Source organism: Melanotaenia boesemani, chromosome 9 (genome assembly GCF_017639745.1).
Source record: "Melanotaenia boesemani isolate fMelBoe1 chromosome 9, fMelBoe1.pri, whole genome shotgun sequence".
In the NCBI taxonomy this organism is placed as follows: Eukaryota; Metazoa; Chordata; class Actinopteri; order Atheriniformes; family Melanotaeniidae; genus Melanotaenia; species Melanotaenia boesemani.
In genome coordinates, this window is record NC_055690.1 from 18,266,264 (window position 1) to 18,279,326 (window position 13,063).

The 13,063-nt window shown below is 39.2% G+C and overlaps 1 protein-coding gene across 8 annotated transcripts in view; it reads right to left on the reverse strand.

The window, feature by feature from the left end:
* Positions 1 to 13,063, reverse strand: part of LOC121645962 (muscleblind-like protein 1) — a 72,827-nt gene that overhangs the window by 43,624 nt on the left and 16,140 nt on the right. For 7 of the 8 annotated variants that reach the window (XM_041994776.1, XM_041994772.1, XM_041994778.1 and 4 more), the window contains exon 2: positions 3,019 to 3,993. The exons of the other annotated variant lie outside the window; for it this stretch is intronic. In XM_041994776.1, coding sequence (XP_041850710.1) covers positions 3,019 to 3,192 — 174 coding nt within the window. In that variant the 5' untranslated portion in view covers positions 3,193 to 3,993. The remainder of the gene's footprint in view (positions 1 to 3,018; positions 3,994 to 13,063) is intronic. 8 annotated transcript variants of the gene reach the window in all.

Below are 13,063 nucleotides of genomic sequence, written 5' to 3' on the forward strand. Positions count from 1 at the left end.
AAGTGCTGCTGTTAGTGTGAATGAAAAACATACTGTAAACTACATTGTGGAACTTAGTATTAGATAGTATTAAAAGCTCCTATAAACGTGGATACTCGTTTACTCGTTTACAGCTATAGTACTTAGAAGACTGTATTGTGCATAGACAATAGACCCTTGATCTTCCTTAAAAGAAAAACATTCCTGCATCTCCATCACAAAAGTTAGAAATCTGTAAATAAACATTTAGACTGATACATTTTGGAAACAAAACTTGCAGAATAAAATTAATAGAACTTTTTGCTGAGAAAAGACAAAGGAATGTTTGGTAAAAAAGGGCTAGTATCTAAAAGAAAAACCATTTCCATCTGCTAAGCATAGAAAGAAATTGAACATGTGTGGCAGGCATCAAATTGGCATTACCATACTTAGGAGAAATTGAACAAAAATGTAAAAAAAAAAAATAGAAAACAAAGTTGAATATATAATATATGTCTATATATATATCTATATATCTATATATATATATAGATATATATATATATATCTCATATGTGCCAACCATTTCCTTGACCCCCCCATCAAAACTGTTGTAGACCCACCCCTGCATATATGAAGTATAAATACTTTTTACCGCCTGTCAACTACTTTTTTAAAGAGGAAAACTCCCCTGTTTTGTATCTCAGAACCTGTTCATAATTTCTCTCATCACATTCATGTCCCCTATCTGTCTTCAACATTGGCACAGCACCAATGATTAAAAGAAGACATCCCCTTGCTTCCTTTTTCTGTGTAATTCTCACTAGATATCTGAGCCTGATCTATCTTCATTGATGTGAGCATAGCTGTCTTATGCCTAGTAGATTTTATAGTTGTGTCACTAGCAAACCTCATGTTATAAACATTTTTTTATTCTGTAGCTTCACTTTATAATGATGTGGATCTGACTTCCATTAGACTAATAAATTTAGCTTACTATAACTAGCACATCCAAAAACAATACTTTTAGTTAAGTATGTGCCAGTGTGAACCAGCCGATGTGATTCACGACAGGAGAAGGAGGAGGAGAGGGGGAGGCTGCCGCGGTGCGCAGCAGCAAACATAAACAATCGGAACAGTGATGTTTGTGATGCAATAATTTTTTCTTTTTTTTTTTTTTATGCGGGGAAGTGCAGGTAATGAACCTTCTTACCAGGAAAAGTGTGGGTTTTAAAGTATCCTAACCAGCTTGTTCCATGTTCTAAAAGGCATTTAAGTTAAGTTAAGTTTAACTTTAACTTTAGCAATTAATTACATAAATTAGTTAACACATTATTTTTGACAGCTTTAATATATCTAGTCTGAAAACACCCTTCATATTTTACAAAAGACTTCTTCTAAAGGTGAAAACTGAATATAATAACCAGAGCCCTCAAAGCCTGCCAAACTTATCAAAAATCAACAAAAAGATCTTTTCAGAACAATACATAGCAGACAGCTTGAGTCTCTCACTCAGAGAGCCATTTTCAGAGAGAACAGGTGAAATCCTACAGACAGGATGCCAGCTGGAGCATTCCTGAGCACTGACCATGCATGCTTCAGCTATTTCCCTTTTTGTAGTTGTTATTTTGTAAAAAGGAAAAATCATCTTTATTTACTGACTTGTATTGTGTAAACTGTAGATATTTAACCTCACTGTATTTACTGGTTTAACTTGCCACTTCTACACTAAACCAAAGTAGATAACAGCTTATGATTAAAAAAGTGCAACTATGAAGTCAACATTTATCATTTTGAGTGAGCTTCTGTACAGAAATATATATTTGTTGCAGTATGGCCTACAAAACATTATGTTCCCCTCATTTTAATGGCCTCAATATGTGCATTTTTCATCAAATCCCTCTTCTTAAGATGCATTCTTGGTTTGCTTCTGACTGGCAAGAGTTTGCATGCCAATACACTAAAAAAGATGGCGACAGAGTTGCTGCCATGGGCTATGGACTCTTAATCTTGATCAAAAACATCCCTAAGAAAGTGGCTTTTCATGCCAGTACTCAATAACAAGCATGAGTAAAGATGTAAACCTACATGTAATAATGAAAGAAATTTGCTTTCATGGGAAGAATAGATCCAGTAAAATTTATTCAAGTGGCAATCACACTTCTTTTAAAGCTATTTAGTAGCATATAGACACATTTTATAGAGACTATTCTGTTGATATAGACCCCCACATAAATAACAGCTGGCATAAAATCACTTGGCTAAAAGTTCAATCAAATTTAAACTTAAACATTTACAATTTACAGAGAGCAGAGATATGACAATTAGCTATCTGTTTGCAACATTTAAAAGCGTATTATAATATTTTTATTTTCTTCACAACTTCCAACCCTTGTCCACTCTGTTTCCCTTTCCATCTGCTGTTTGATTTTAATTCCCACATCTCTGAGCAGAACTGCATGGTGGGAGTGTGTTGTCTCAATGCCAGGGCAAAAATAGACAGTAAATTACAGGGCCTTCTGAGAAAACCCCACTGTGCAGCGTGACCTCAAAATAACACACAGACATATACTCACAGAGTGACATACAAATGTGAAATACACAGTATGCTGTCCTACTTATGTTCCCCATTCAGCCTGTTGAAGTGACAGCCAGGCAGAGTGTTTCGCAATGTGCCAACCGGCCGTCATGCAATAAAGTTATGTGCCTGTGAAGGAAACTTTGAGTCCGATTCACAGATGTTAGTGTGATTATGGCCTCATCTCAACTTACCAAGACACACATACCCACTCTACAAAGTATTTATATGGCTATTTATTAACTCCCTGGCCAAGGCTTATCCTGTCACTGCTATTTCTTTCCATTTAACTGATTGCATCCAAAAAAAAAAGCCCCTGATAAATTCTGTATCAGCATCTGAATCAACATATATGCTTCTTCTTATGCTATAACAAGGTCTTGCATTACCAAACCACAGACAATGCTTGTCAGCACAGCAGGTGAGAAAGAAAGAGAAAACAGGAATGATGAATGAACCTCACAGGTGTTTGTCATACTCACCTTGAGTGAGTCAAAACAAGCTATGACTCTGCCATTTTCCACTTGACAGCTCTTGGCAGGGTGGGCGAACTTGCACTCGTTGTCCGGTCGTGAGCAAGTTCCTCTCTGGAATTCCCGACAGACCTCCAGTGTCAGCCACTTTGTGTCCCGGATCGGTGTCACATTCACCGCCATTTCAAAGCAGACAGGAGGGGTCGATTAGGAGGAATAGGTGTCCAGCAAATGCAATTATAATTATGTTGGTATATTTCAAACAAAACTGGGACAAATGTTGACAAAGAATAGGTTAAGGACATGGGAAAAAGCCAGACTCCAGTGGTTTTGTCCCCAGGTTCGGATCTGAATAAAGGCTTTAAGGCCTTGGACTCCCCTACCACCTATGACCCATCCTAAGTGTCTGTCTGTGCCTCAAATGGAAATCCTTCAGCGCTTGTCACCCAGGGCCAGTGCTGGCAATGTCAGAGGTTTGCTGTTCTCTCGACTTGCTTGTTCCTCAGCAGGACTGTCAGATGAGACGAACGTCAAAACACATTATCGATCAAACTGGCCCATGATCAAAAGGTACGGGACTGAAAGAGGAGGAAGAGGCAGAGAAGAAGGAATAGGAGAAGAATGGTGGAGGGAACGGCAATGAAACAATTTTCCTCCGCACACAGGAGCCGATTAAAGCCGTCTGTATTCAGAATCAAATTCTGCCTGCAGAGAAGGGGAAAGTGGTCGGCTTCCACAGAGGAAAGCTGAGTGGCATGGCTGGTGAGAGGCTTGGCTGGCAGCTGAGCTGAAGGGAAGGAAGCAGGGGAGGACAGAGGTGTTGGTGGTGTGGAGGCAGCTTCAGAGGATGGGGCCGGCTTTCACGGCAGTCCTAGTGCTCCTGGTGTGGCTGGCAGCTCCGGCAGACATGGACAGGCACAGAGGCACAGGCAGCTTCAGTGGAGCCAAACAGCCTCAAGGGTCAGCAAATGAAGGCACTTCTCTCTGCGGAGAAGCGGGGAATAGTGTTATTGGAGCAGGGCTTAGACACACACACACGCTTACTAACACAAGCCTAAACGCATATAAGCAGATTCATGCACATGACTTTAGACTATGTTTCTCTTTCATTCTCTTCTTCATCCTTCTCAGAAACCACAAGAGAAGTTATCAGGGTGGAAAATCAAACAGCTTTTTACTCACAATGAAACTCAAGCATCCGGGCATAGACAAAGGAAGAAACCAAGGAGAGATGGAGAAAACAAAGCAGAAAGTGGGAACTTTGAACTAAATTCACTATTCTGAAGCAAATTAAATCAAACCAAACCAAATCCAATCAAATGTATTATGATAGCTTTGATAGCATTGTTTGGTTTTAACCATAATATTCATGATTTTTTTATGGATTCAAAGGGAATTCTTAATTTCATTAATTTTTGTATAATAATTCTGCTTTCTATCTATCTTCATATCTAAAAAAAATGCCTAGATTAAAGGAGTCTTATGTTCTAACACTGTAATGATAAGCAGTGATAGCATGTATCAATTACAAATTGAGAGAGAGACTGAGCGTGACATCAATGATTACTGAGTTATCAGTCAGCCTGTTCCCTGGTGAGACTGGAAATGGCCAATCAGCAAGCTAGATCGTTGCTGCATCACTGCTGGTCGATGGCCAGGTAAGATAACAAGATAATGACAGGATGAAGATATTAAAAAGGAGAGCAGAATAGAGACTAGTTTCTGAATGTCACTTAAATGCACTCATCCAAGACACCCAGAAACTTCTACAGCTGTTTTCCTTAAAATAAAAGCCCACAAACTTTCATCCTGCATGTAGTTACATCACTGTTACAAAGCCGTCACTGTCTAACAAATATAATGTTTTTGTGCAACACTGATTTTATCTTTATCAACCATGAGGCAGTCGAGCTAGACTGAAATCTATAGAAAGCTTTGAAAACGCTTTACTGATGTGTACAGAGTTAATCTCTGTTAAACTAAAGGTGGAGAAACAGCCACATAGTATGCATTCTAAAATTATGCATTCTTAGTAATAAATAATCCTCTCAGTTCTGTAACAAGTCATCATTGAACCCCAAAGCAATACAAGTTAATGTAAGACTGGGTCTGTCATGTTACACTGCATCACATTGAACCAAGTCTTCTGCGTGGATGTTCCTTTGTAGTTATATAGATTACACTAGATGTCTAATTAATATAAGTTAAGAAAAATAAATGAAAGTTATTAGTGAAGGAGATAAGGAGAAATCTAAGAAATCTTTATCCTAGTAGCTTAAGTAATTTTCTGAACAGACAAGCAGAAATTACATACCCCCTCATGGCAGTTAATGTCATGTTTCACGGTCTTGATGTAATGCTTCACGGTCTTATTTCTTGTGTTTGGGGTTTGCCATATTTAGTTTCTGTAATAATTTGGTTTTGATCCTGGTCTTTAGTTCTTAACATCAAAGTTTAAGTTTCTGGGTTCTGTCATGTGTAGTTAGGATTTTGGATTTTGTCATGTTTAATTTATGTGTAGATCATGAATCAGGTTTCTTGTCAGGGTTATTTTGTAAAGATCATGTTTAAAATTCGAGGAGGGCAGAACTTTCTAACATTGTCTAATTGTTAACATAACAACGAAATTAAAACACAAAACTCAAATTTATAGCACAGCAATAAAAATCAGGTTAAATTTCAGCTGAATCTGCATCTCCCATGAGCCTTTGCGGTCGGCATATGTTGAGTTTTGAAAATAGCCCCGCCCCCTCTGACAGAAACGTAACATGTTGAGTTTTCTTTGCTAATCATTATTATTACACTGCACAATGTAGAAAACTATTAGAAACAACTTATTTGTTTTATTAATGAGACACCGTTATATAAAACATAAAATAATAATTAGTCACTACTAAAAAGTTTATGTTCAAACAAAATGGTGTGGAGTCACTGTGTCAAGTAAAACAAGCACACCCTGAAGAAGGTGAGGACTATTTGCTCTAATTATCTCATATTCTATTGGCCGGAGGAGGTTTAACAGACAGCTCTTTCAGCAACCCAAGAGAGAGGAAAAAATATCCAAGAAGTTTTGAGAGAGCAGAGAAAGTGTGAGGGAAAGAGACCAAGTCTGAGCGCAGAGTTTTGAAAGGACGAACAATATATTTGAAAGTAAGAGGGGACTTTCTGAGTGTGAGAGCAGAGTTTTGAGAGAGAGCAAGAGGGTATTTCAGCATGAAAACCAGAAATCTTGCTCTCAAAGCAAACAATTATGCTCTTGATTAAAAATAGAAAAATACCCCCATAATCATGGGTTTTGGTTTTGTTATGTGTATTCAGGTTCCTTGGTCATAGTCTTCCTTTATGTGCTCTGTTTTCTGTTCCTGGCTGATGAGTACACCTGGTCTGATTTGTCATTCATGTCACCTGCTGTTAATTACATTTGCTGTGTATATATACTCCTGGGTTTGAGTTATTCCTTGTCAGGTCCTCTTGGTTTCAACATGGTTTCATCCTAAGTGCCTCATGGCTTCTTCGTCACGGTTTGTCAGAGGTTTTCATGGCTCACTTTCACAGTTTCTAGTTTAAGTTAAATCGTGTCATGTCAAGTCTTGTTTTGAGTTTTGAATCAGTCCCTCATCATCTGCACTATTCTGCCTCTTTTACTCAAATGCCTGTATTTGGGTCCTCACCACCTTTAAACACATGACAAGTTTAAACCTGCATAGGAAAAACATGAGAAAAAAATGTCTGATTAAGTAACTTCTGTTGCTCTGAGAGGGGGAAGACTTAAAGTCCTGTACTCAACAGAAAACATTTTAGTCTCAGCTGGATGAATTAAATCCAGGATTTATTTTTTCAGATCTGTAAAAAGAAATCCTGGGATCAGAAAGTAATCTACACTGAAGCTGAAGATGAATCAGGGCTGGAGAAAGTAACAAACGATCGGCCTACGGCCAGAATCACTCATATTTTTAACTGGATAGATAATGACCTCTGACCACTCATCAGTTTTACATATATTTAATTCTGTACACATCAAATTAACAAACACATACAAGATAACTGGCCACAAGATCTGACAATTTCAGTTTGAGTAACATTCCTTTGCTTTCAGTGAAGTTCTTCATTTGTATAACTCATCAGGCCAATAACCCAAAAAGGAGGATTCATGAAAATTTTTAAAACTTAACTTACTTCAATACTTATACTATCAAATTGAAGTCCATTCTGAATAAGTGAGCAAAGGCAAAGCAGAGCGAAACACAACAAAAGCTAATGACAGCTCTGAACCAGCCAGCAAAAGATAACAGCCTGACAAATGCTCTGAAATGCTTTTAAATTAAATGCTTTGAAATGTGCTATTGAAATAAACTTGCCTTGCCTTGCTGCATATTAAAGGTTGAAGTCCTAAAAATACAACTGATACATCTGTCAACAGTCTATTCAAAAGTAAATTGCAAAAAAAGATTAAGGTGTAGTTTTGAGAAAGCAAGAAAGTCATCAAAAATCAGATTCAACAAGTCGCAAATAAAGAAATAACTAAACACAAAAAGGAAAAAGCAGTGTAGTTAAACTTTATTACAAAATGAACATGTAACACTGATTATGCCAGGGGTTTTTGTCAATTACGGTGGAAAAAGAAACCTCTTGATCTGCAAACACTAATCCAAACAGTCGTTTGTGGACCATGACAAGGGAAAAACAGATTATAAATACTTGGTCAAACATTGCCTGCTTGTGTCATCTTCTCTCCTCTTATTTGGGCCAGTCACTGGGCTGAACTACTTTTACCACCCAAAGAAGATATTTTGGGCAGACTGAGTGTGGCTACACATATAGAAGCAGTAAACTACATGAGGGAGAAATGCCATTAACAATGCGTTCATTATAAAAGAGCACAATGAGTTTTCCACAAGTTCTAGGTCACATCTTGACTATTGTTTCTTTTTCTCTGTTATGGCATCACTAAAAAGTATATAATATTAATATATATATTAATATATATTTTGGAAGACCTGAATCTTATTGTTTATGAAGAATTTACTCATGTTTCTGATGAGTACTCCACTTAAGAGCCCAACAACCTTAAGGCTCTGGATGCTGTAGGGCTGTCTTGGCTGAAACGCCTCTGCAGCATCGCGTGGACATTGGGGACAGTTTCCCTGGACTGGCAGACTGGGGTGGTGGTCCCCCTCCTCTAAAAGGGGGACCGGAGGGTGTGCTCCAACTACAGGGGGATCACACTCCTCAGCCTCCCCGGTAAGGTCTATTCAGGGGTGCTGGAGAGGAGGGTCCGTCGGATAGTTGAACCTCGGATTGAGGAGGAGCAGTGTGGTTTTGCCCCGGTCGTGGAACAGTGGACCAGCTCTACACCCTCTTCGGGGTCTTTGAGGGGGCATGGGAGTTTGCCCAACCAATCTAAATGTGCTTTGTGGACTTGGAGAAGGCAGTCGACCGTGTCCCCCGGGGACTCTTGTGGGGGGTACTCCGGGAGTATGGAGTACCAGACCCGCTTGAACGAGCTGTCCAGTACCTGTACGACCAGTGTCAGAGCTTGGTCCACATCGCCGGCAGTAAATCAGAATCATTTCCAGTGCGGGTTGGACTCCGCCAAGGCTGCCCTTTGTCACCGATTCTGTTCATAACTTCTATGGACAGAGTTTCTAGGCGCAGCCGTGGTGTTGAGGCGATCCGGGTTCGGTGGCCTCAGGATTTGGTCTCTGCTCTTTGCGGATGATGTGGTTCTGTTGGCTTCATTGGGCCGTGATCTTCAGCTCTCACTGGAGCGATTTGCAGTCGTGTGAAGCGGCTGGGATGAGAATCAGCACCTCCAAGTCTGAGACCATGGTCCTCAGCCAGAGAAGGGTTGACTGCTCTCTCTGGGTCTGCAATAGGGTCCTGCCCCAAGTGGAGGAGTTCCCGTATCTCGGGGTCTTGTTCACAAGTGAGGGAAGGATGGAGAGGGAGATCGACAGGTGGACTGGTGCGGCATCTGCAGTGATGCAGGCTCTGCATCGGTCTGTCATGGTGAAGAAGGAGCTGAGCCAAAAGGCAAAGCTCTCAATTTACCGGGCGATCTACGTTCCTACCCTCACCTATGGTTACGAGCTGTGGGTAGTGACCAAAAGAACAAGATCGTGAATAGCGGCTGAAATGCGTTTTCTCCGCAGGGTGGCCGGGCTCTCCCTTAGAGACAGGGTGAGAAGCTCAGTGATCCGGGAGGGGCTCAGAGTAGAGCCGCTGCTCCTCCACATCGAGAGGAGCCAGATGAGGTGGCTCGGGCATCTGGTTAGGATGCCTCCTGGACGCCTCCCTGGTGAGGTGTTCTGGGCACATCCCACCGAAAAGAGGCCCCGGGGAAGACCCAGGACACCCTGGACAGACTACATCTCTTGGCTGGCCTTGTAACGCCTCGGGATCCCTCCGGATGAGCTGGTGTATGTGGCCGGGGAGAGGGAAGTCTGGGTTTCCCTCCTTAGGCAGCTGCCCCCGCGACCCGACTTCGGATAAGAAACAATCACAGAAATTATCACAGAAACAGTAAACTTCTGTTTGACAGACTAAATCCGACCACTGATTCCTTGAAGAGGTTGTAGCTTAATCAATCAGACCAGAGCAAAAATCAAGCTCTACTATAATTTTCCAGATGGAGCTGCACAATCTCAACAATTTCTGACTGTAGTCAAACATTTGGTACCATAATCAATCAAATAGGCTTAGCTTGAACCTAACCAAACACAGCTTTCATGTCTAAACAACTAGCCTGATTTTAAAGGATACAGCTGTCTGTAGTGGCCCCTGAACAGCACCATCTTAACTCAAAGCACATTAACTTTTGCACCTAAACTCCTAAAGTCTTTCAGGTAACTTTCACTAAACTAAAACTAATCATTTTAATGATTCTCCCTGAGTCTATCTAAAAGAAACACAGATATTTTATGTTGTAGGTAATTGCAACCAAACAGTGTTTGTTTTCTGTATATTGTATATTTTTTTTGAAAGTTTTATATCAGCTCTTCTAGATGTTTTTAGGCAGAGTCAATAAAACATGAACATTATAGGAGTACCTGTATTTGAAATGTGTTTATGAAGAAGGAAAGACACATAGTTAAAAAAAAATCCTAAAGAAAGAAACAAAGCTCACTAAAGCTCTGCTATTGCTCGTTTCAAGGTCATGGGTTTAAGCAGATAGAAAATGTGAGATTACGGCAAAATTTCACTGAATATCCACTAGTACAGACTTGTTCATACACTAATATAAATTAGAACATTCTATTTACAGTGGCTGCATAGATTTAAAGGAAGCAAACAGTTGGAAAATCTAGACAAATTTGATCAGGCTAACTTACTCTGAAGTTTTCCCAAATGATTTATACTTTCTATGGATTTCCATAGCACTTATTAAGCTCAGATGGAAACAGCTATATGAGATTCAATATAAGTAGCTCCACCTCTGCATGTATTATTAGTGCAAGTTCAACACAGAGGCTCACTTCAAAACAGAAGATTGAAACAAAGGGGCATCAAATGTGAGAAATGACTCTGGCATTGAGGAAATATATAAATAAAGAAGTCATCAATAAGCATCTTAGCATTTGTGAATAATGCATGTGACCATTTCCCATAGCCAGAGGCAGAAGATATTATTACACCATCAGATCAACTAGCCAAGGTAATAAGTTGGGCAGAGAGGGAGGTGAAGAGGGCTGGGTATATTACATACCGGTAAATACCCTTTTGCCCTTAAATACCCTATTGCCCTTAAATCCAAAATGTTTTTAAAAACATACAGGACAAAATACTGGCTAGACATTTAATCTCATTCCTATCCAACCTCAGCTGTTGACATGTAATCCACTCAAATGATGAGGGTGTCATCAAAGTTCATGAATCACCTCAGTTAAAGAAAGTTATTTGATCTTGTGCTAATCTGTCTGATAAAACTGTGCCACTCATTTGGCCAAAGTCCAGATTATTTTAATATGTATGACAACTCTCCATTAAAAACATACTGTTGGTTTGGAATAACACCACTGCTGTTGGATCACTGATATCACGGCTTAATTACACACACAAACACACACAGTGACAACAACTTTAGAATATTCAAGTAGACTAAAATCATTTGGTTGGATATAAATTTGTATTTTACAGGAAACACTTAATTTAGTTTACAGTTTATTATACAGTTTATTATTGATAATCTCAAAACCAGAGGCTGACTAGCCATGTCTAAGAGAGGCAATCAGTAGATGTAAATTTTTACTTGTCTTTTTACTTGTCAGCAAAAAGATATAAAAAGTTTATAGTAAAATTAGTCTGTTTTTCACCAGCCATGTTAAAAGTACTTTAAAAGTTGTCAGTCCTTTGGATGAATGTTAGCAATTGTTGTCATCACCTCCATAGATATGACTCATAGGAACAGGAAAGTGTTGTCATCCACTGTAATCACAGATACACAAAGAGTACAAACTACATAGTAATTATTTTATTTGAAACCTTTACTTCTATGAGTACTTAAAATATAAATTTCTCAACACGTGATTTATGTTTTTTGTTTTTGTTTTTTTTGTTTGTAAATGCTAACCACAACGTTCTGTTGTGTAAAACCAACCCAACGGCTACTGAAAACCAGGGACATTGCTAGGATTTAAAGAAAGGAGGGGCTTAGCCCTCAAGCGATGACATACAAAGTTGCTCCTTACAGCCAGAGGTGAAATGACAGTTAGGCTCCGTTCACACTGCAGCTCAATTTCAGTTTTTTTTTTGTCCATATGTGACTCATATCAAATTTTTAATGACAGCTTGAACGGCACAAATCCAATTTTTTTAAAATCCGACCAAGCCCACTTTGATATGTAGTCCGAAATCAGATACATTTTCAAACTGTGTGGAAGCAACCTCAATCTTGAACAGTCATGTTGCATTTTATCCAACTTTGACATTACAGAAGTCAGACAAATGGCACAATTCGGCTGTTTTACAATATTTACTGTGTTGCCACTTCCTTTTTTTACTGTAAATGAAAACGATGACAAAACAACACTTTAAATATATGAACGAATTAAGCAAACTAATGCAATGAAGGGAGGAACAGGGGATATTTCCAATTACAATGTGTTAACGTGCAGGTCGGGTCATGTTTTATATCTTACATCGTTGGGTTGGGTCCAGATTTCTCTGGAAGACATCTACGGGTTGGGCAATCATCCTAATGGGTTTAGGCGGGTGCGGGTTGGTAACATGGGACCCGTGCAGGACTCTGAACAAACTTGCCTGCATTGTCTGTGCATGGCTTTGTACAGAAGTAGGAACCACTAATCCTCCTTCATCAATTGGGCATAATTTCATTAGTTCAGAGTGGGCAAGTACTTCCAAATTGATAAACAGACATGAAGCAACCATTACATTTGTAAATACTATACACTGCGTGACCATATGTCATGCTCTGTGCATGTGGCACCTCAGGGCCACCTACCGTTCACACTTTGGTGCGATGAAGGTTTAAAAACTAGGGTTTGAGCATTAAGACCTGCATTGTCAACGTTGCCTTGGTTAAAAACTATAAAGAGCAGTTATTGTAATGATCTCCAGTTACTGTAACGTTATTTTAGACATAAAGCTGTGTGGTACATGAGGGAAGTTACTATGACCTCATGCTCTTGAGTTCTTCTAGATATAAAGATATAAATGCTAAATGTTTCAAGACAGTGGTGGAAAAGACATCCCATGCATTTGTGAAATATTGCATTAAGAATCACTCTTCGGTCTTTAAGTGTAATTTCTTTTAGTACGGTCACAGTCAAAATACTAAACAAATCTTTAAAAAGCCATTCTAAGCTTAAAAATTTAATTTTAAAATATTTCATGATAATATGTGACATTGTAAAATTTTAATGGTGTCAGAAAACCTTTATCAACCGCAGCACAAGCCTCGAACATAGTTTCACTTCCTATTGAATAACTTGCAGGCCTGTCCATCTATCCATTTTTTTATATCTGCTTTTTCTTATGTGGGGTCATTCACATTCACTTTTACAGTCAATATAGAATGAGCAATTAATGGGGGGAC